General features: G+C 39.4%; 3 protein-coding genes across 3 annotated transcripts; all 3 read right to left on the bottom strand.

Annotated features, from left to right (window-relative positions):
* Window positions 1-121: 121 nt before the first annotated feature.
* senp1 (SUMO specific peptidase 1) lies at window positions 122-8,152 on the bottom strand. The gene is made up of 18 exons (XM_080898652.1): window positions 7,498-8,152; window positions 7,253-7,311; window positions 6,972-7,159; window positions 6,814-6,889; window positions 5,819-6,011; window positions 5,524-5,668; window positions 5,310-5,428; window positions 4,700-4,983; window positions 4,522-4,585; window positions 4,282-4,320; window positions 4,114-4,198; window positions 3,876-4,016; window positions 3,365-3,496; window positions 2,856-3,059; window positions 1,564-1,643; window positions 1,369-1,453; window positions 731-826; window positions 122-640 (listed from the first exon to the last, which is right to left on the bottom strand). The coding sequence occupies exons 1-18, from the start codon at window positions 7,629-7,631 to the stop codon at window positions 578-580; spliced, it is 2,187 nt and encodes a 728-aa protein (XP_080754778.1). The 5' UTR covers window positions 7,632-8,152; the 3' UTR covers window positions 122-577.
* Window positions 8,153-9,853: 1,701 nt separating this feature from the next.
* LOC308407456 (protein lifeguard 2-like) lies at window positions 9,854-17,672 on the bottom strand. Its single transcript, XM_080899099.1, has 12 exons — window positions 17,050-17,672; window positions 15,724-15,814; window positions 15,501-15,589; window positions 15,289-15,353; window positions 15,134-15,187; window positions 14,988-15,038; window positions 14,852-14,891; window positions 12,727-12,764; window positions 12,401-12,488; window positions 12,189-12,284; window positions 11,439-11,492; window positions 9,854-11,297 (listed from the first exon to the last, which is right to left on the bottom strand). The coding sequence occupies exons 1-12, from the start codon at window positions 17,062-17,064 to the stop codon at window positions 11,148-11,150; spliced, it is 831 nt and encodes a 276-aa protein (XP_080755225.1). The 5' UTR covers window positions 17,065-17,672; the 3' UTR covers window positions 9,854-11,147.
* Window positions 17,673-17,809: 137 nt separating this feature from the next.
* Window positions 17,810-20,549, bottom strand: mfsd5 (major facilitator superfamily domain containing 5). The gene is made up of 2 exons (XM_080899098.1): window positions 20,404-20,549; window positions 17,810-20,046 (listed from the first exon to the last, which is right to left on the bottom strand). The coding sequence occupies exon 2, from the start codon at window positions 19,963-19,965 to the stop codon at window positions 18,520-18,522; it is 1,446 nt and encodes a 481-aa protein (XP_080755224.1). The 5' UTR covers window positions 19,966-20,046; window positions 20,404-20,549; the 3' UTR covers window positions 17,810-18,519.
* Between the last annotated feature and the right edge of the window lie 929 nt (window positions 20,550-21,478).

Raw genomic sequence — 21,478 nt, 5'->3', positions numbered from 1 at the left:
CACTTTTAATATCAACACGATGTGTGTAATCTCATGTGTGCCACCAGATTGTGCCACCATTGTGTGGAGTTCTCATGTGTGAAGATCAGGGGGGAAATAGAGACTTTGACATTTGGGAATGTAATCTGCTTTTAAAACACTTTTTTTTTTAATTTTTTTTTTTTACTTTTACTGATAACACAATACATGTTAATCAATGAGTGCTCAATGACAACTGATTGTGGCACAAAAACATGTAATGAACATTCCACCTCAGAGTATGATTTGCACAAGTGTAATTTCAAAAACAGTTCTGACTGGACCGTACAAATCAAAGCGTTTGAGCTGCTGTCTGACACACACACAAAAAAAACTGTAGAAGAAGTTGGAGGCAGTGATTTGTTGCTCCAGCAACATCCTTTCAGCTACTTTTAGCCGAGGATGGAAATCGCTGAGCTGGTTCCTGATCAGACGAGCTGGTGTGAAAGTTGTTCCCAGAATTCAAGTCTCCCATCTGCGAGTCCTTTCCTGGGGAGTAAAACTCAACCATCATCAAGATGTGAGGCAACTGTACAACTTCACAATTGTCATCCTCACATCACAACAGCTTGTGGTTTACAATCTCCCAAACGATCCTTTTTCTGAAATATGGCATATGTTTCTGTCAAAAACAAAAGAGCAAAGACATTTTTAAGCCTTCATTATGACTGCTTACTGAAAAGATACTCTCACTGATGCTGTTTGAAGTTACCTGCGTGAAAGTGATTGGTTTGTCTTTGGTAATGTAATCTGCATATTTGCATGTGAACATTCCACAGTCGCTACCATTCATTTGCTGAGGGATCTCCTAAGAACAGGAAAAGAAAGAAGACAAGTTTGCACGTGCAAATCAAACCTTGATTAACCTACAGTGCAAAATGACATCTGACACTTTGACAAATTATCTATAAAATGTCTTGACAGTAAAAGCTGCTGAGAAACTAATTTGAAAATTCAGAAAACAAAAGTCACAAACATAAGAAACTGGATCTTTAAACATTTCAAATCATCCACGCTCCAATAACATGGCTTTCGTATCTTGTGGAGGCTTACAAAAGCAGCAGAACATTGTATACTTAAAATCTCAGACTGGACTACTAACATTTGTCACTATTTTGAAACCATTTGTTACCAGAAACCTAGTGAGGGCTTTACAAAAAAACCAAAAGAACTTTATAGATCTACAGCTATCAGATTCAACTGTAGAACAGTGTCTGATAGAAAAGAGAAACAAGTAAAATGCCAAATAAATAAAACGATACTGTGAGGCAGATAATGAAATCCCATCTAAAATTCCTGAAACCATGTGATTTGAACACTTGTCACAACAACCTTGTCTGTAGAACTTACATTGCGTGTTTTGCTGTGCAGAATCCAGCCTGAGGTATCCAGTTCTTTGCCTTTTTTGTCCTTACTTTCCTGTTGCAGGTATTCACTGGAAAACAAAATTGAAGTGCAAAAGTGCAAAACTCAGTGAGTTATATTTACCTCTCAAAACACATAACCCATTTAAACAAATATTGCACATCTGCTACAGAAACTTACAACAATATTTCACATGCTTTATCGTTGTTTCCTCCCATAGAATCAAAGTACATGATGGACTTCTTGCGGAAATCCACCACCTGAAAAAAACAAAATGCTAAATAAAATCCCAAAATATTTATATCCACATTTTAACTGACCCTTAAAACAACAATAAATTCAATGATTTTATTACACGACAGAACAGTATTATTAAGAATGCAATGGTTATTGTAATCACACTGATCCTACTGTTTCCAGTTTAAGTCCAACATTATGAAGTTTCATTATTTACTTTATCGTAAAATAATGGAAATAAAGCTGAAAGCAAAATCAAAGTCTCCATGAGTGCTTCCAAAATGGTTTTTTCCCCGATGTGTGATTCAAACATGATTTGAGAGGCACTTGTAATTTCAATGTACAAAAACGCTAAGATACTAACAGAAGATGCATTTCTGTTGCTGTGCATAAATTACTGACTAAAGACAGCATAAATCTACTATTGGTTTTTGGTTTTCAAAGGAATTGTATGCAAAAATACTATATTAAATTATACTATACTTTATTTATTGAGGGCAGGGCCAAGAGTTGTGTTCCCCTAGACTTCTACTGGGGATTTGCCTGAATAGACGTGAGCTCAGATGGGATAGGGCTTTTGCCATAGTGGCTCCCAAATTGTGGAATTTGTTGCTGTTTCACATTAGACAAGCCTCTTCCCAATTTCTAGATCTGCTTTTAAGACCCCACCTCTTCTGTTGTCATTTTAATTGTATTCATTTTTTCAATATATTTAATTTCTAATTTTGTTGCTATGTCTAGCACTTTGGTCAGTGGTTACTATGTGACCACCACTCATTTAGCGTCTCTCGCAGCTTCCAGAATTCACTCACCAACCACTCAGGTAATAAAGACTTTTCCCCTCACGACATCACATCACATCCATTATGCCCAACAACTTTCAAACAATCAGGCAAAAATCTGGACCAAATGTCTTTTCTGAAAAGGTGCGTCTTCCATATTGGCTTCACATTTGAGACTAAGAGCCTATGTACATTTTTATACTGTGTATTATTACACAGTTAGGTCCAATAATCAAGGTGTATTTATTTGTAAAACGTTGGCTCAAAGTGAAGACTTTTAGCTTTAGATAATTCAGAAAAACCAAAACACCATTGAGGAACTACAGCCATTTTTAAACATGGTTGCCTGTGCTGTCAAAGCTTATAATCATCATATAACACTGACAAAGCAGGCCTGTTTATGCTCGCCCTTAAACCTTTAGATTACTTTCTACAACAGCCATTGGGACTTACAGAAAGGCACCAGTGCACCCCCAAGTGGACAGGAACCAACAAGATGTCTTTAGAAAAGATGTCCATCTTTTTGGTCCAGCGGCGGACAGCAGAATAGCCACTGCTGCGCAGCTTGGGATAGAAAAAAGTATTGAACGTATTGACTGTTGGCATGTTGGAATCCTTGCTGCGCTCAACCAGCAGGTTCATGTAGAAGTTGATCACCTGGGAAATTAAAGAGAGACAGTTTAGATCAAGTGGACATGTGCACTCGTTTAGTTGTGAATCATAAATCTAATCGTGTACTGTTTTTTGTTTTAAATAGAAGATGTAGAGAAACCGATAATTTCTTTTTCTCTACATCTTCTGAGGTTCTCCCCCTGGCAAACCAGGGGAGGTAGGCGGTATATTCATCAAGGCAGGACCTACACTGTTCTTCATCCATGTAGCCACATTGGAGCTGTGTTTCTTAATTGTGTCAATAAGATCTCTATTTTTCCCCCTTCATTTCTAATACAACATTTACGCACCTCATCATTGAGCCAGTTGAGGTTGCTCAGGGTTTGCAGGTCTTTACGTGTAAGGCTGAGACCAAAACCTTCACTTAACACTTCATGAGGATTGCCCCCTCGCAGCACCCTGTTCACTTCAGCCTCCATTTCCTTAAGAGGAAGAATGAGACAGTATACATGTATAAAACCATGAAACAGTACTTACATTTTTATATATATTTTATATTAGTCTGACAATATGCAAGGACAGTAATTAAAAGTAAAAGTCCCTTCATGTTCTTAATCAGAATATTACTGATAAATGAGATTAAATGAGGAACCTTAACAAAACCAACAGAGAGCACTTAATTTTCAAAAGACTGTAGAAGAAATCTCTGCACATCTATCATCAAAATGTAGTTGCAGTTTTACTTTTTAAAAGATAAATAGTAGTTAGAAAACATACTTCCCTGCGACAGTCTGTTGTGGTCACTCATTTCAATAAATATATAATGAGCTATGCAAGTACATTAGGGTACAATTTCCATACCTCTGTAAGTTCAGGGAATTCTGGTTTCTCTTCCAAAGACGTCTCTTCTTTTATGATAGGACTCAAAGGAAGCTCTTTCTCCAAAGGAACTCGAACAAAGACTTCGACATCTGGGCTACGCTGCTCCTCGTCAGACAGGCGCTGAGAACCAGAAATTACAAAGCAAATTAATGCAAAAGGGAAAATAATGAACATGCCAAATCTTAACCCAATAAGGTTTTGTGAGTTGACCACTCACCTGCTGCAGCAACTGAGCAGCCAGAGCTTCTTGCTCTTCTATCTGTCTCCGTCTTTCCCTCGCCCGGGAGTCATACATACTTGTCCTACAGGAAGAATTTAAAAAAGGAAAAAAGTCCTTTTTGCACTATTCAAATGTCGTGTAAATTAAATAATTTAATACACTTACAATTCTTTGATCCATAACTCAGCTTGGAAACATGGCACACTGTTAAGACAGAAATGTATCGTGATGAGATATGTATAAACCTTGGTTGTGCTGAAATCTACCTAAACACTCAATACACATACACATTTATAAACAAAATAAGAAAACAACTTGAAATGTTTGGCTATATATGCCTCTGTTTGTATTATGTTTAACCAAGTTACACTTCAAATAGCAAGCCTGACCAAAAGAAATACTAACCTCGAGCTGTCTTGTTTTTTACTTTTTTGCTCATCTACAATAATTACAGAGTCGCCATCATGAGCTGTAAGAAAAGGCAAGAATAAGACCCATGAACAACCACCAAGTAACGTTTAATTCACTTACAATAATATGTTCCACGCTCTCCCCATTTCCATCAAGTACTCAGTATGATTACCTGATGACTGTGTGTCCTGAGAAGAGTTATCCTGCAGAGCTGATGGAGAAGGAGTTGATATGAGAGTAGCTCCTCTGCTGGAACTGAGGTCCCTGTCCAGGGACCATGTCTGGATCTCTGGCTTGCTGGGGCCCCCCAGTGGACTGGGAAGGTTGCTGGAGCACTGGCTAGAGACTCCTCTGGGGCTGGCGGGACTGCTGGGCCCCTCTGAAGTTCCTCCTGCTGCTGACCCAGTTGGAGAAGAGAACTGCAGCAGTCTGCGGCTGGTGGTCAGGAAGCTGGTGCTAATGGGACAATGACAAGTAGAATGGTACAATAAGTGACTGGTCTGGAAACAACATGATTACAACAACAGGATAAAGTGGGGTAGGCTGTTCTGATCCCCACATACCATAGCTACATGATAATGTGCACACCAGGAAAAAAAGAAGATCCCCTTTGAAGTCTCTGGCTCAATGCACATGAAAGCCATGTCATTCCATGCTACGCAAAATAAGAAGATATGAAAACTACCTTTCATGCTTCTCTCACGCCCCCCCCCAAAAAAAACAAAATTATATCTCATTACACATTTTTTGTAACAGGAACATGGCATTGATTCAATACGTACAAATCTCTGTGAGACCTCACAATAGTGTGCGAGCTGCCATTGTGAAGATAAGACGACTGACCACCAGAGACCATAGTAAGAAGCTGCCTGTAGACCTCCTTCTCCTCCTCTCGAACAGACTGTTAAACAAAGAAAAACCCCAGTATGAACACACAGACATGCAACAAATAGATATGAAGGATACACATAGTTCATTACTGCTTTCATAAATAACCTCCTGTGCTGTGCAGCGGGGCCTGGTCTTGGGTAAGCAGCCTGATGAGGTACTGTGTGTTGGGCTCTGCACCACTTTGATGGGAAAGGTCTTCTCATACATGCTGGTGCAAGAGCTGCTTGTTGCACCTACTCCACTAAACGAACTGCAGACAAAATTTTGGATTTACAAAAAAAATTATAACAATGACTGAATATTGCTTACATGTCACAATAATAAATAATTTAACAAGCAGCAACTGCTGAAAAAGAATTTTCTGTCAGACACACAAAAGATGTAAGGAATACAAGAATACCTTTGAGTTCCATGCGCTCGGAGACTTAAAGGCCTGCCCAGCCTTGGAGAAGGCTGCCATTTAGGGGTGATGGAGGGTGGCAAATTAACCGAATGCCCGTTTGTTTTTGGCACCTCACGATGCACAGGACTCATGCACACTTGTCGCCTACAAACTTTTGATCCCGTATTTGACTTCTCATTACGCAACCACTCTGGAATACAGGGAGAAAGTACAGTAAGAGTTACAGCCCAGACAGGTTTTGAAACCTTAAATGCAGATCGCATATCATGACTTACACCTGATATATGCTTCAGTGCAAAATCTACTCCATAACCTATTAAGTAACCTGATGTGCATCTTCCAAGAAACCCAACTACATGTCGGGTCAATGTAGCCTGCAATTATTGTGACTGCCCTATTCATCACCATCGAAGCCTAAATCAGCCCTTAATACTGCAATACATTCTAATACTTCTATATTTTATTATGTAACAAGGCCTGTTGTATTGTTGCTATCAAAAAATTATTCGCAATGCTGCTGAAACTAATGTCACTGTGTCACCGTCCAACTACTCTGGACCTAACGTACCTGAGATTGATGACAAATTAGTGTTTATGCAATTAAGTAGTACAAGAGCAGAACTGGGGTATGAAAATCACAAAGCCCATACAGTCTGATACAGTACATTTGCTAAAATATTTCCAATTAAAGACTGTAGAGTAAGAAGGTATTACAAACAACAAAATATAAAGGTTGTCAGACAATTTAAAAGACATACTTGGAAGCTGAAAGCTCTTACAACAGCACTGTCCTGGAAAACACTGTAATTCAACTGGTGCCACAACATCCAAAACCCAGTGAATGTTTTAAAACCTTTTAGTTTTAATCATAGTTACTTGGAGTGGACAGGCATTCCCAGAGGGTGGAATTCTGGAAATGCTGCATATGCCCATCTCTGTTCAGCTCAGTTTTGTTAATACAACTTTTGAAAAGTTTAAAATGTTAAGCTTACCAGATTTTGACGTTTTCCACTCCAAAGTTGTTGAGGGAGCAGCAAATGTCTCATTCTGAGAATTCCTGTCAAGGATCTAAATCCGAACACATACAAGTTAAATAAGATTCACGTGTGCCAACAGTCTTTACAGGGACACCCATAAATCTGCACCATACCAGCCTCCCTGTCCAAATTGCTGATGATGTTGAGGGGCGCGGATGAGGTTCTCCAGGTGGCAAACCAGGGGAGGTAGTCAGCATATTCCTCAAGGCAGGATTTACATTGTTCTTCATCCATGCAGCCACATTGGAGCTGTGATTCTTAACCCCTTCAGCTGCATTCTTGACTGAGTCGATAAGATCCCCTGTAGAAATTTCAAACACACAGAAAACAATGTGTGCCTATACTCTCCACAATTACATTCACAACACACATAACAAAGTGAGTTTCTACTTACCCATTCGTGATTTCTTTATCACCAAACCATCTTGGTCGATGTTATGGCCATCTTCCAAACTTAAAGAAAAACAGACGGTATCCTGTTAACAACACGCTACCTCGTTTTTGTCAAACTTAAGATAACGGCTAAATGGACAGCGAGCTAAAACACTGCGGTCACACAAACACTGCACTCATAGTTCTGTCTGGGTTTAAGCTTCTTGGCATTGATTACCAAGGGAGTTCAGATATATCTGCTCGTACCATTCAAAGGGTCTTTTCCTCCTCATCTGACCATCTCTTGGTGTGCGTTGAGCATGTGGGTGTTCGGCAGCTGGTACACCATTGCGAAGACTGGCAACGCTCGTTTCTATCCATTCGCAGATTTTATTCAACATGGCTCAAAAGTTTTGGAAATTACGGCGCTAGTTTCAAGACAAATCGCTGTCACTGATTTCAGTCAGCCTTAGTGTCAATGTAGTCAAACCCAATTAAGCTAATGTGCTTTTTTTCGACCGGGCAAAGTTAGCCGAGACTGCTTCAAACACCAACACTCCTAACAAATGCCATTTTATCACCACACGAACACTCGCAAAACCGCCTGATATTTAGCTTACAATTAGCTAGCTAGCTACCTAACTAGCAAACTAGGCTAACTACCCTGCTAGCTAACGTTGTTAGCTACACGGCTAATTTATGAAAGTATGTTTAAATTACGACGGGAATGCGATAAGTCGCAACCGACGCGTTCAGGAAAACGAAAATCATGTTGGGTTACACCCTAACTCATTTATATATCCTTAACGTGACAATAAATTGTAAATAAACTCGTTGAAGAATAACATCTCCCGCTTCTTCCTCATTCAAAACCACAACATGGCTGAACCGAGCGTCTGACCATCGTACATTGTGATTGGGTGATTGGAGGTTGTAAATTCCAGTGTACCTAAGGCTAACTGGTCGATTGCAGAATGGTGGGACGCCTTAGGGCTCTGGTTTAACGGAGGGTCTTTGACGTTTAGTCCTACGTCACAGCCGTAGGACTCGACTTGTGGATACAATCAAAGCGCACTAAATCCTGTGTATTTCTTTTACTGATCAATTGCCTTTGACCTCGATGGAAAAAGCAATGAGGTCAAGGACAATGGTGAATGAGAGTTATTTCGTTATCCATAATTTCCTTGTACATGTACAAAGATAATAAAGGGCTATTCTGTTCTATTCTTATAGGGGGGAAATGCACTTACGGAACTGTTCTTATCCCAAGTGGATGAAATGCCATAATTTCACACGTTTCACAGTACTGACCCACACATATGGTTCTTACACACACACTGGACTTTCTGGACTTTGGTTTTGCACAACACTGGTCACTATATTCTTCATTTCCGGTTAATACTTGTACAGCTGCTGTTATTGTGTATATATTTATTTAGATTTAGATTTCTTCATACATTCTTATATAGTTCTATATTGTGTATTGTGTATTTTGTTGTACAGTTATTTTATTTTCAACTTTAATTTATATATTTATCTTTATCTTATTCTTCCCAGTTAAATTTACCCTTCATTCTAATTTGTGTTGTACAGTTATTTCATTTTTAACCTTAATTTATATTTTATTCCTTCCTAGTTAAATTTACCCTTTTTAATTTTTCATATTTATTTCCTATCTTATTCATAGCCTTTTCCTTTTTTGTTCTCTTTAGGTCACGAGCAGTTGTCCAAGCATTTCACTACATATCGTACTGTGTATGACTGTGTACGTGACAAATAAAATTTGAATTTGAATTTTTTCTTTCTTTTTTTTAATCTTAAATTAAAGTGTTGCCAGATGCTATTTTTGAAAGTTCTGTAACACACAATAAACCAATTTGTTCCATGAGAGATACACCAGTAAGGATGTTTCCTTAAAATGTATGTGTTTCTGCAGCAAATCACAAGTGAACTGTAAAAGTGGATTGTCTATTTCTGGATGACCTTGTGCTTGTACAATAAAAATGATAAATATGAGTCTTTATGAACCCATACACTCACTGGACACTTTGCTAGTATGCAGTTGAACCCCCTTTGGCTTTCAGAACTGACTTCATTTTTCAACAAAGTGCTGGAACCATTCCTCAGACAATTTGGCCTATTTTGACATGATAGGATGACACAGTAGATTCAATCTCCCATACTACCATACTGGTCACTGGATATTTTCACTTTTCTGGACCATCCTTGGTAAACCCTAGAGATGGTTGTGTAGGAAAATCCCAGTAGATCAGTAGTTTCTGAAATGCCTAAATTACCTTTCTTTCTTCATTATGATGGTCATTTACAACTTCAGCAGGTCATCTTGGCGATCTAGACATGCTTAAGTGCACAATGTTGCTGTCATGTGCTTGACTGATTGGATATATACATTAACAAGGAATTGAACAGGTGTACCTAATATATTGGTAAATCAATGTATAACGTCTTTTAGCATTTGCTACTTAACCCATTCCCAGCCGCCAGGCTCACATAATTTTAGGCTCAGTATAGGGGATGCCCCAAACTACCAAACCCAAGAATCCCATTGTTCAGTCAAAGACTTTACTGATACAGATGAAACAACAAGATACTTTTAGCACAATTTATTTAATCAGAGAGAACCATGATGACAGTCATACGCATTCACCCGATATAACATTAACATCTAGCGTGAAATGCAGGGCCCTGATAAAACGTGAAACTGCATCAATGGAATCAAATAAAGGTTATCCAAGGCCACTTTAGAAGACTTATATATTTATTTTAAGCATCTAGCTCGCTACACATTTTATCTCATACACTTTCTAAAATACCTCTTTCTGTCTTAAAAAAATAAACTTCAAATCTTATGAAATATAGCGTTCAAATCCCTCTCTAAGTACAGGCCTTATGAAAAATAAAAGTCAATCCATGCACATATGGAACTGTTATGTTTATATTTTACCATTTCTCACCACTTCAAACCAACTACAGAAGTGTACATACAGACCCCCCCCAAAAAACTATAATGCTGAAAATGAAGGCTTCCTCAAACTAAGTACTATTCATGAAAAAACATGATTTAAAAGAGTTCAGATTCAAATGCAATGACATACCATAAACACCACAACAAGGTGAATATAGTGTAATATCTTACTGACCAAACAGTGTATAACATTAACATAAATCAACAAGTCAAGGCAGAAATCAACACCAAAATCCCACGTTGAATAAATCTTTTTTTTAGATTGTCATTCAAACTCCAGAGAACGTGTTTCCTACCCTCAAACTGTTAGACACAGTGGGGTTTCTTGTAATTCACAGTAGTAAGACAAGAATAGATACGACTGAAAACAGGCAAATTATTCAAGTCTTTTAAGCCTTTTTAAAGTTTCATTTGTGCTTCCAGTCATCCACATGAAAACCCACAGCAACAGTGCCATGATATAATGACTGAATTTGGCATAGTTAGATTTTTTTTTAGAGTCATCCATAATGTATCTCCTAATGACTATCAACATCTATTATTTGCAGGAAATTTATTATACCTATGCAAGCATGACAATAAGAGACCCATATAGTTTTATATGAACACTCACAGTCTGATAACGCTACATGAAATGAAGATGATCACTGATTATTGAGTGTTTCTGGGTGATAGGCCACAGTTTGGCTCATGGCTTCACAAACATGCTAGAGACGATGGAAAGGTTATAGACATTTTATGTGTGAATACTCACATACCCCAGAAATTGGTGTTTACTTGTACAAAGTATTGACAACCTCATCTGTATAAGGCAAAATAAATAAATAAAGCTGTTAACTGGGAGCCTCATCACCACTATCAACAACAGCTTAAAAGACTCTTTTTATGTTTGACTACATTTCTGTAATTGGTGCAGCTCTTGTCGACAGGTTTACTCTCGCTTTGTTCCAAAGATCTGGAGGAAAAAGGAGAAGATGTAGATGATATCCAGGTAGATGTTGAGAGTGGCGAAGACGTATTCTTCTGGACTCATGGTGTACCGCTTGTTCCCCATAAGGAGTTGGGTATCAAATGCCAAAAACTGCAACACATATTAATAATAATTTTTAAAAAAGCAAAAACAAATAACTCAACTTTTATATTGTTTGTAGGCACCTACTGCACGTGTTCTATTAAATGTGACTGGGCCTATTAGTAATAGCTCATCTCTTTATATGCTCACCATGGTAAACAGTATAGCCCCCAACACAGCATAGACACCATCCAGCCAGGGTACCTGAATGACACATATTCATTTATTAGTTGTGATTCCACTTACTAATTTACAATAAGCAATCAGCTGAAATACCATTATATTTTATTATATGTTCTCAATTTGGAGTTGAGTCTGTATTAGTTTGAAAACATGTACTCATTTGAGGGACTTTATTCATTTTTACTATTTTAAATACTGTAGATTTAAGCAAAAGCAAAACAACAACCAGCTCTATTTGACTACTGTATTAAACTGCTAAAACAAATAAAAAGAAATGTGTAGTTATTTATTGTTTTTTAAGACACAATGGTTAGGTAGTCTAAAAATACGTCGAGAAGATTTTTTACTAGAGTCAAAGGATGTCTGAGAGTTAGCTATACTGCTGAAAATAGCAGGTATCTACCTCATGCAGAAGGGTGAGGAAATGTTAACAGTGTCATAACTCCTGTCAAAGCAAAAGGTGCTTTAAAGAATCAAAAATGTGATGAAACTATTTTTTCTTTATTAACCACCGAATTCCACATGTTTGTAATCTCTTCAGTAGACTACTGTTCTACATGACAGAAAATAATAACAACTGAAAAAACCTTAAATGAGAAGTTGTGTCCAAATTTGTGTCTGGTGTCTTAAATCCCGGCTGTTCTGGTACAATCAGCTAACTCGTGTTTACCTGACAGAAAAATTATGCGATTATTGGATTAGTTTGATCACACTTACATATTGGAAAGGGAGGACAAGGGCCAGCACCAAGCCAGAGATGAACATCACCATGCAGAAGACAAAAAGCACACCTTGGTATGAGGTCACATCAAACTGCAAAGAAGAAAGCACATCAAACCAGACATATGTAAGTCAACATGTAGGAAAAGGTGATTCAGGGAAGTTAGATTCACAAGTGCACAGAAAGAAGAGCATTTCGGTTTTCTCACCTTGGTTTGAAAGCTAAAGACTGTGACCAGGAGACAGACTGCTGCTGTAATGCCCAGAGACATCACCACTGACTTGGTGTTATAAAAGCTGTTAAAACAGCAAACGTGTAAAATGTTATGCAATTGTTACCACAGGGTGGGGGGTTCAGGATACTTTTTTTTAGGTGGCCTAAAAAGCACTGGCACAGATCGGATTATTCTGCTAAAATAAATAAAGTATGCTAACTTTAAACTGACATGCTGTAAAGAAAATACACTGCTGGCTATAATTATTTGAATATAAAATCCATTAAGAAGACAATCTAAAGAAGGCATGCAAAATATACCTGGACAACATCCCTGTCATGTAGGAGAGCGAGAGAGTCTGTAACATAGGACAGTCAGTCGGAAAATATAGGCATTATATGCAAATAACAGCATAACAAATAACATCACCTTAAAAAAAACTCTATATATTTATTGTTAGATTTCCAGAGTTAACTTGCAAGTCAGCTTTTAAATGCACAAAATAATGAGTTATATCTTACTGCTATAAAAAAAAGTTCAGAGAATCCCATCCATGTGTAAGCAAGGTCATATTTATTAAAAAGACCCTCTGATGCATAGTGGTCACTGGAGTGGACAGCTACTAAAACGTACATATCTCTTTAATGCATTGGTTTCTATGGTGGAACTGCATATTAGCCTTTAGAGTGCTCTCTGCTGCCATGCTCCATTGAGGTCAATTCAGTGTTCAGTTAGTGCAACTGCAAGTAAATTTCCTCTGAATCAAAGATGGCAGACAAACTGTCACCCCTGCCGACCACTGCTGGCATATCCTGTCAATCCTTCTATGCTAAAAGAGCCAAACAGGTAAAAAAAATATGATGATATGCAGTAACATCTAGGGAAGGATATTATCTGTTTGGAATAAGAAATTGTTATGTCTAATATGTAGAAAACTACAATTAACCATGTGTCCACTGTAGTGGACATCATGCATTACCCACTATATTTTTTTAACATAAGTCATAAATTGTCTCACTGTTTTTTGGGACTGTTTTGGTTATAAGTAAGCATATAATTGTTACATTTATAAGCTACTCATTTAAAATATATATTTCTGTGCAGATCAGCTGTAGTTTGAGTTACTATAATAATTATTTTATCATATTTTGTAGACTTCAAATGCAGCAAAGAATAAGGCAGCGTACAGAATAGTCCAGGAAATTCCATCCAGCTCCAGTGATGATGATTTCATTGATGAGTGCAGTGATGATGAGTTCAGTGATAAGTCCAGTGATGATGAGAGTGGCTGCCAGAGCAGAACAGAGACATAGGAACTACGGATGATGAAGACACAGACAGTCAGGATGCAGAAAGTGAGAACGATGAGGGGCAGGATGAAGAGGAAGGTCAGTATGATCAGGGAGCTGTGGGAGATGGGTACATGGCACCTGACCATACTCAAGCCCGCAAAAATATTTGGAAAGTCCAAGACAATGACTTGGTTGGAGACTTGCCTCCTTTTCTAGGAGAGTGGAAATTGAATGTGGAGGGGAAGGATCCCATAGATTTCTTCAGACATCTGTTTCCAGCAGATCTAATTGATAATATAACATACAACACCAACTTGTATGGGAAAGAACTGTCAGTAACAAGAGAAGAGATTCTCCCTCCAGCAATGCAAAAGAGGAAGACCCAGTGGGACCCCACAACCCGTGAAGTGGAGAGCAGTCACCAAAGTAGCCTGTGAGGTCAGGTTTGCCACAGGATATCACTGGCCCCAACTGACCGAGGTGAAAAATGCAAACAGGTGCCATGATGTTGTGTGCACACGGAAGACCAAATACATCTGCATGCAATGCTGTGTGCCATTGTGCCCTGGATGCGTTGCAAACTTTTGCACAGCCTAGGTGTGATGAACATAGAACTGTTTGGAGATGCAGAGACTAAGATGTCAGTTTGTGTTTTCTTCCAGCATGCTACTAAGGGCTTGGTAATACTGTCCTGCATCGTTATAGAACTGTGTAGACTCAAAAATGTTTCTCTTGTTGGAGATAGTTTGCCATATTCAGGTGTAGGATTCATAGCTAGGACTGTTGATTGGTTTTGTTATTTACGTCTAAACATTGGGGCCTTATGAGTTGAAAGTTCCAAAAAAATTGCTGAGATGTTTTTCAAAGGATACAAGCAAACAAGTGTTTGTATATTTACAATAGAACACAAGGTAATTAATTTTTACAGTAAATTCACAGTATTTCATGCTAAGTGCTCAGGCGCATGTAGTCCACTGGAGTGGACAAGTTTATAACTTTATAAAAAAACATATTTTTGAAAAAAAAAGAGTTAAACTTTTTTTTTCATGTCCTGAGAAGAATAAAAGCACTTAAGAAAAAAATCTTGACCAAGGCTTTCATAATTCATGCATCAGAGGGTTAAAAAGATAACACACATCAGCGATATACTTACGAAGATGACAAGCAGAATCAGGTTCCATGGAAACTGTCTCCTGTAGGGGTAAACAAAGACCAGTGTTTCAATATTTGATGTGATGTGAACTGTTTCCATATGATGTGCATTTCCTTTTTGATAACTTCTGCCTCACCTTGGTGCAGAGCAGCAAGACAAGGTCAGATAAGTGACAAAGAAAACAGCGCTGCAAAACAACAAGAATATTGTTTGATATGTCTTTAGACAGAAGAGACACCAACACAAAATAAGTGTACACTTCTGAGGGATGGTGTTACTTACTAAGAGGCCCAGTACCACCCAGGATTAGTCTGAATGTAGTCCTTCACAGGGTCACTGTAAGAGAGTGGCTCAGGTAAGTGTGCTACCATTCGAGGCTTATACAATTCAACATGAGAGGATACTGGAAAAAAAATCTGCTTTCATCAGACGCTCACCAGAATGTGAACAGAGCCACGATCGCGAGAGTAACCAAGAGCTGGATCATCAAGATGCTGTACACCTTAAAAAAGAAAGAAAGTATTTGTTCTATGTACTGGCCTATAAAGTATATTAAAGCACTTGATCAACACATTATCAGTGATGCGCTGCATTCACAGTCACAGTGTTATCATCAGTAAGCATTTTAGGTAATTAAGCTTTTTCATACCTTTCGGATGAAGACCCTCCTGATGTTGCGATCATCCCAGTTGAATTCTGTCAGCATCTCAACATCGTTGTAGCAAGGAGCACTGACGCCTAAAGGGATCATCACAATATTTGCTTATGTAATCCCATCACTACCACATGAATTCAACAGATGGCAAATATTTAAGAGTATATGTAAGATGAAGACTCTTTAAGATGACTTGAGGGATAAAAAGCAGCCATACCTGCAGTAGCTTCCTCATAGCTCGGAGGTGCAGGCGCCACCAAGGCCTCTCCACTGGAAGAGCCGTTGGTGGTCTTGTTTGCAAGTGCCAGCTGGTTGGATACAAGATGAACACTTTGTTATCTTCAACTTAACACTTCTATTTCAACGAATAGCAAACCATTTTTTTTTCTGACTATCTCCTATGTTTGGCCTCTTTATTTAATATTAAATCTTGAGTGCAAATGGTTCCATATCTGGAATCACATATGACTGGGGTAAAGGGGTTTTAATTTGTAGTTTTTAATGTCAACAAAATACATATTGATATGAAAGTGAGGACTTGTAGATTTTTGATAGGTGTTGTACTATACCAGGATGAACTGCGCCAAAGATTTGGAGTAATGACTAAAGAAATGTATAATAATAACAAAAACATAAATATTGTTTATAAAAATAGTAAACAGCTATTATCAACAGCTTATATAAGTGTAAAATGTTCACTTTCCCATTAAAGTTTAATTTGGTGCTTTAAATTTAAATGAAACCTCAGCTCATAGTACCGATGATCTAACCCTCAGCTCAAATAGCAGCTGCTCTTAATAATTGACACTTCACCGGACACGTCAGGCTGCCTTGTCACAATTTCAGTGGGGTACGTCAAGTTTTAACCCATTTTTAGTTTTAATAACTGTAATTATAACGAATTACAAAAGGTTTTGATTGACAGGTTTACGCGCATGAAGCCTTCAGCTGTCAAGATCTATATTTAAAGATAAGAAACACCCACGGGGATCATTCGTATCTATATCGTTAGTCTGGAAAACATAACAGACAGGCGATGTTAAAGAAATAAGATGCAGTGTTAAGCTTAAAACAATAATAATCCAGAATCCTCAATGACTGATGTAACCGCCTGGATGTAACCATGCAGCCAGGTCTACACAAATAAAGGTTGTCATGGTGATGTGACGCATTTGCTAAAGTATCACTTACACGGCGCACAAAATGTGAAAAATACTTTGAATATGAAAAGAAAAAAATAAATTAAGTAGATTAACTTCTCACTAATGAGAAACCCCGTGCGCTCGAGTCCTGCAGAAAATGTGACGGTGCATCGCGCAAAATTAGTTATTCAAGTAATTCTATGATTACTGAAAATGACGAAAGCCAGTTTCATCTACAGGTCCGCATTGCCATTACGCACCTGATAATAATGGGACTAAATGGATTGGGTAGGCACTCACATTAACTGTTAGGAAAATATTCACAGTAAATAAATTAAAAAAAATATTGATTTCGACGTCTCAATGAAGTCCTAACTGAATAACGACATTAAAGCTCATACCTTGCCCTGCGTCATGATGCCTGTGTGTTGTCCAGCAGTAGGTAGCCCCGGTGCGTATTCCAAACACACAATAGCGCGGTGGGGTCTTCTTTATTGGGATATTTCTCGGAGTCTGGCGAGACTAAGACTGACAGCTGTGAGAAAGGACTGGGACTGATGTGGTCTTCTCGCCTCTTTAGACTGAATACCCAACCTCTGACGATACAGTGATGTAATCCAAAAACAACGCTCAGACTCGAGCAGACACCCCCCTCCCTCACCCACCCAGGGATGTTCTAGCAGCATCCAGATGAAGTTGCACCATAGAGAAACGCTGGGACTGTACCACAGCACCGGGGAAAATAGGGAGTACGGATCTCTGCATGATGCGTTATGAGGACAGAAGTCCAGACGAATCGGGAAATATGGTCTGCAGCAGAACCAGGACAGCGGGGGTTTGCAGGGTACAGTGACATTTTCAGATTTTCAACACCAGTTAAGATTTTCCTTTCTTCTTCTTGCATCTGAATGCTGTCAAACATGCTTTTAGTCAACATCTGACAATGACATTCAAATCACACCATCAGTATTTTTAACAGCTAAAACGATTCTGACTGAATCTGAATTGAGATTTTTTAATGAAGAAAACTCAAATCAAAGCGGTTTCTCAAAAACATCAAAATAGACATGTTATATAATTTGTAATAATGATTTGTAAACTCCTGTTGAATAAATGTTATAAAAACAACCATATGCCACAAAATAGAACTCCCTCCCAATATAATTTAACATATTACAAACACTTTTATTTAAAAGTGTAACACAAAGAGCCATATAAAGAACATCAAAACAGAGCATTTTGCAGATGACACAGGAAAGACATTCAAAGTAAAGCTGCTGCTGCTGCTTGCCTGGTTTAAAGGACACCCCGCCCGCCCCAAAAAAACAAAACAGATCCTGCTCAACATACAGGAACCAATGCACTGCAGAAGAAATAAAAGAAATATAGTAGACACTAACATTCATTTGCTAGTCTACTTACTAGCCATCACCTAATTTCAAATATCCATTCAGGTCTCTTAAGTAAAATCTTTTCAGATTTGTCTTTAAGCATTAGGTGAAGGCTCAGCATCACCAAATCTTCTTGGGATTCTGGCAGGTGAAATCCCTACAGACAGAAACACTTCATCTGGAATAATTAGTGGACTGATACAAAAAGTATCAGCCAAGTTTTCAACAGTTTCATTGACAAATGTTCCCAAAGACATTAACAAAAGTCTGTAACCAATAAACAATAAGGAATCAACATGACATAAAATGTTAAACATTTTTACCAAAACACCCCACAATTTCATTCAACTCTGCTTTTGGCAAAATGTGCACCTAAAAGTAGTCTGGTTGAATATGATGTCTCTAGGTTCAGTTAGACAAAACTGAGATAAAACATTTTAAACCAGACAAGCAAAAGTGGACATGTGGCTGATCGACTTGTTACATTTCCCATTCTGCTCTGTTTCCCTCCAGTCTCAGATCTGTGTCATTTCTACCCAGGGTGAAAAGACTGACCACAGCCATCAGAGCTGCCAGCATCATGACGGCACAGCCTCCAAACATGTGTCTGGTGCCCCCACCACCCTCCCCTCCACCTGTTCCTGATACCTCCCCGTGGAGGGCCAGCAGCCCTAAGCAGGCCAGCAGGTGCAGCGGCAACCGGAACCAGGCCAGCACACCGGCCCGCTTCTCCTCTGGGATCACCCTGCCCTGAAGAAAGCTGAAGGCAGGGAAATAGAGACCACAGGCCAGCTCCAGGAGCAGGAAGGCCAGAAAGGATTCATGAGGTCTAGGTTGTCCTGGGGCAGTGGAAAAGGTTAGCATAAAGAAAGAGAAGAAGGCCATCAGCACAGCAAGGCAGAGTACGTGCCCAGGCTGTAGACGGTATTGGGTTGAGGTGGCTAGGCGGTATAGCGAGGACCCAACCATGCTGGCAGCCATCAGGCAAGAGAAGACTATTCCTAAAGGAGGCCCATGAGGGTCCAGTACTGGGGTCCACAGAAAAACAAAAATGTAGAGGACACTTTCAAACAGAGCCTGGACTCCCCCCAAGAGCATGACTCTCCTGTCTGACAGTAGGCAGCGCAGCCCCTCGTGGCAGCTGCGTGAGAACCGTGCTTTTGCAGACAAATGGGTCACACCTCCATTTGGAGTGCCAGTGAGCAGAGTCTGTTTGTCTACTTCAGGAACCCCTTGAGCCTCTTCTTTGCCCCAGTCAGTCAGGACTACCCAGCCACAGCAAGCCAGACAGGGGACTGCCAGGAGAAAGGGGGCTACTGGCCCAAGGTGGAGCCACTCAGCCAGTAAGTTAGCCACCAGCCCTGCACCCACTGCGAGTCCGTGGTTCCAGGTAGCAGCTTTGGTGAAGGTGCTGGGGATCCACTCCTTGGGAAAATCATGGACATCAACATGTCGGTGCACGTACCAGGCTTCAAATGTGGTTGCTAGCAGGGATGTGGACAGTCCCCCCAAGATGCGGCCCACAATCAAAACAAAGTAGTCTCTGGAAAGCTTGGTGAGACAGCAAGCAGAGTATGACAAGCAGAACAGAAGACAGGTCTGCCTGCGGCCCAAAGCCTGAGGGAGCCAGCCTGCAAAAGGAGCAAAGAGAACACAAGAGGCCAGACCACATACATACAAAATGGCTATTTGGGATTCCAGGAAGCTGTAGTGGAGGTAAAGTTTGTAGAGATAAGGACCCTGGAGCCAGTCTGCCCACAAAGCCAGAAGGTATGCCCTGAGGAATATTGTCTGGAAGCCACGGAAAGCTGGGTTGGCTACAGCTGTAGGGGTGGACTGAGGTGGGGTGACGCGGCGTGCCGTAAGCTCGAGGCCAACGCACAGGGCAAGCAGGAAAACTATGGCAAGATACGCTGTCACCAACATGCTGTCATGAAATGCTCCCACTGGAGGTCAAAGCTGAGGTCTCGGGGGATTTGCAGCACTTTTCTTTCTGTTTCTCAGCGCCTGCGGACAGACAAAGTGGCCAAAATATTACAGACAGACGAGTGTTCATGAGTCAGGAACTCGGCATCGTCATTCTTGCTTAACTTGGAAAAACCCAAAACATTTTGACAACAACAACAGGTCCAGGTAGATATGGCACCGTAACTTCAATCTTACCTACGTCAATGATTAAACCGCTAACTTACGACAGTTAAGTCGCTCAAAACAAGCAGATAATTATCAGCAAACAGATGTACCTGCATGCTATTGTTGTTTAGCTAAGGCTAGCCTGTGAGCTAACCTGCCACTAATATGAACAGCTCGTGCTGGCTTCCCCCCGTTTGCTCTATTCTATCATTTTTATGTGACAGAGCTTACCGTAACGTTTAACAGTGGTCCCATATTATTATTACTGAGGCTAAAACGATGACGGCATGTGAAGCGATTAAGTGACAGCAAATGATACGTGGAAGTGAGCACTCGCTAGCACACCATCCGCTTCCGGGATCCGCTGTACATTATTCTACCAGAAGGTGGCACCCTTACTTCACTTTGTTGGGGAGAAGGTTGTGCTTCTAGACATCTTGTATTGCAAATTTATAATCTATCTTTTCCATTGCAATTGACAGTCTACATAGGTACTGTAAAGTTGCTTACAGCTAATGTAATAATAGCCTAATTTATTAATGCAGTCTGCTAGCAATAAATTATCTAACGTTCACATAATTGCACAATGTATAAACTTGGTTAACACACTCACAGCATACTGCCAGTGTACAGTGTTGCACAACTACGGGCCTAATTACTCAACATAGCCTATGTTTCTTTTCTAAACTGATATTTCCCACACAAATGTTTACAAAAAAGACACAGAGGCAGAATAATACATAATTCCAACTTTATATCATTGTATCATTTCTATTTAGGAAGAAAAATGTACAAAATGTACAAGATGTGCTCAATCAGCCATAATCAAACAAGCAAACAGTGAGATGACCAATCAAATTAGATCTCTCACCCAAAGAAAATATTTCTTGTGTTTGTATGACAAACATTGGGGCCAGAGGAAGGGTGCATGTGGAGTGAATGCTGGTGATTTCAGGGATTATGCTGGTTTGTTACATCATCTAATATAGCAGGAGGAGTGTCTAAGCTGTTTGAGAATCCCTACTACACATTCTCCTGAGCAAAGCTCCCTTGGCATAGCCAGATCCCCACCAAATACAGGAAGGTCATTACATTCTTCTTCATTACACCAAACTCATATGTCTGATCCATCATATCAGTTCAATAATCGATACATCAACATTGGGTAACATAATATTTACAGCAACAAAAAATAAACACAGGAACTACAAAACCCCATGTGCACTCCATCGGTCTAGATGTGATACGGTACAGTGACAGACATTATGTTTTTGTGAAATAATATTATAATCGTGCTGTCTTATCA

Source organism: Rhamphochromis sp. 'chilingali', assembly GCF_963969265.1.
Source record: "Rhamphochromis sp. 'chilingali' genome assembly, chromosome: 12".
NCBI classification, from domain to species: domain Eukaryota; kingdom Metazoa; phylum Chordata; class Actinopteri; order Cichliformes; family Cichlidae; genus Rhamphochromis; species Rhamphochromis sp. 'chilingali'.
The sequence above is the reverse complement of the archived record's forward strand: the minus strand, read 5'-3'. Positions and strand labels throughout refer to the sequence as shown.

Excerpts from the sequence above, each read along its gene's own strand:
- senp1 (XM_080898652.1), bottom strand. The coding sequence starts at position 7,631 with ATGTTGAATAAAATCTGCGAATGGATAGAAACGAGCGTTGCCAGTCTT. Across the intron at positions 6,012-6,813 it reads GTGGAAAACGTCAAAATCTG|AGTGGTTGCGTAATGAGAAG; the intron begins GTAAGCTTAACA and ends CCTGTATTCCAG. Across the intron at positions 641-730 it reads AACCAATCACTTTCACGCAG|AAACATATGCCATATTTCAG; the intron begins GTAACTTCAAAC and ends TGTTTTTGACAG.
- LOC308407456 (XM_080899099.1), bottom strand. Across the intron at positions 15,354-15,500 it reads GGAGGGTCTTCATCCGAAAG|GTGTACAGCATCTTGATGAT; the intron begins GTATGAAAAAGC and ends TTCTTTTTTAAG. Across the intron at positions 12,489-12,726 it reads ATGACAGGGATGTTGTCCAG|CTTTTATAACACCAAGTCAG; the intron begins GTATATTTTGCA and ends CTGTTTTAACAG.
- mfsd5 (XM_080899098.1), bottom strand. The coding sequence starts at position 19,965 with ATGTTGGTGACAGCGTATCTTGCCATAGTTTTCCTGCTTGCCCTGTGC.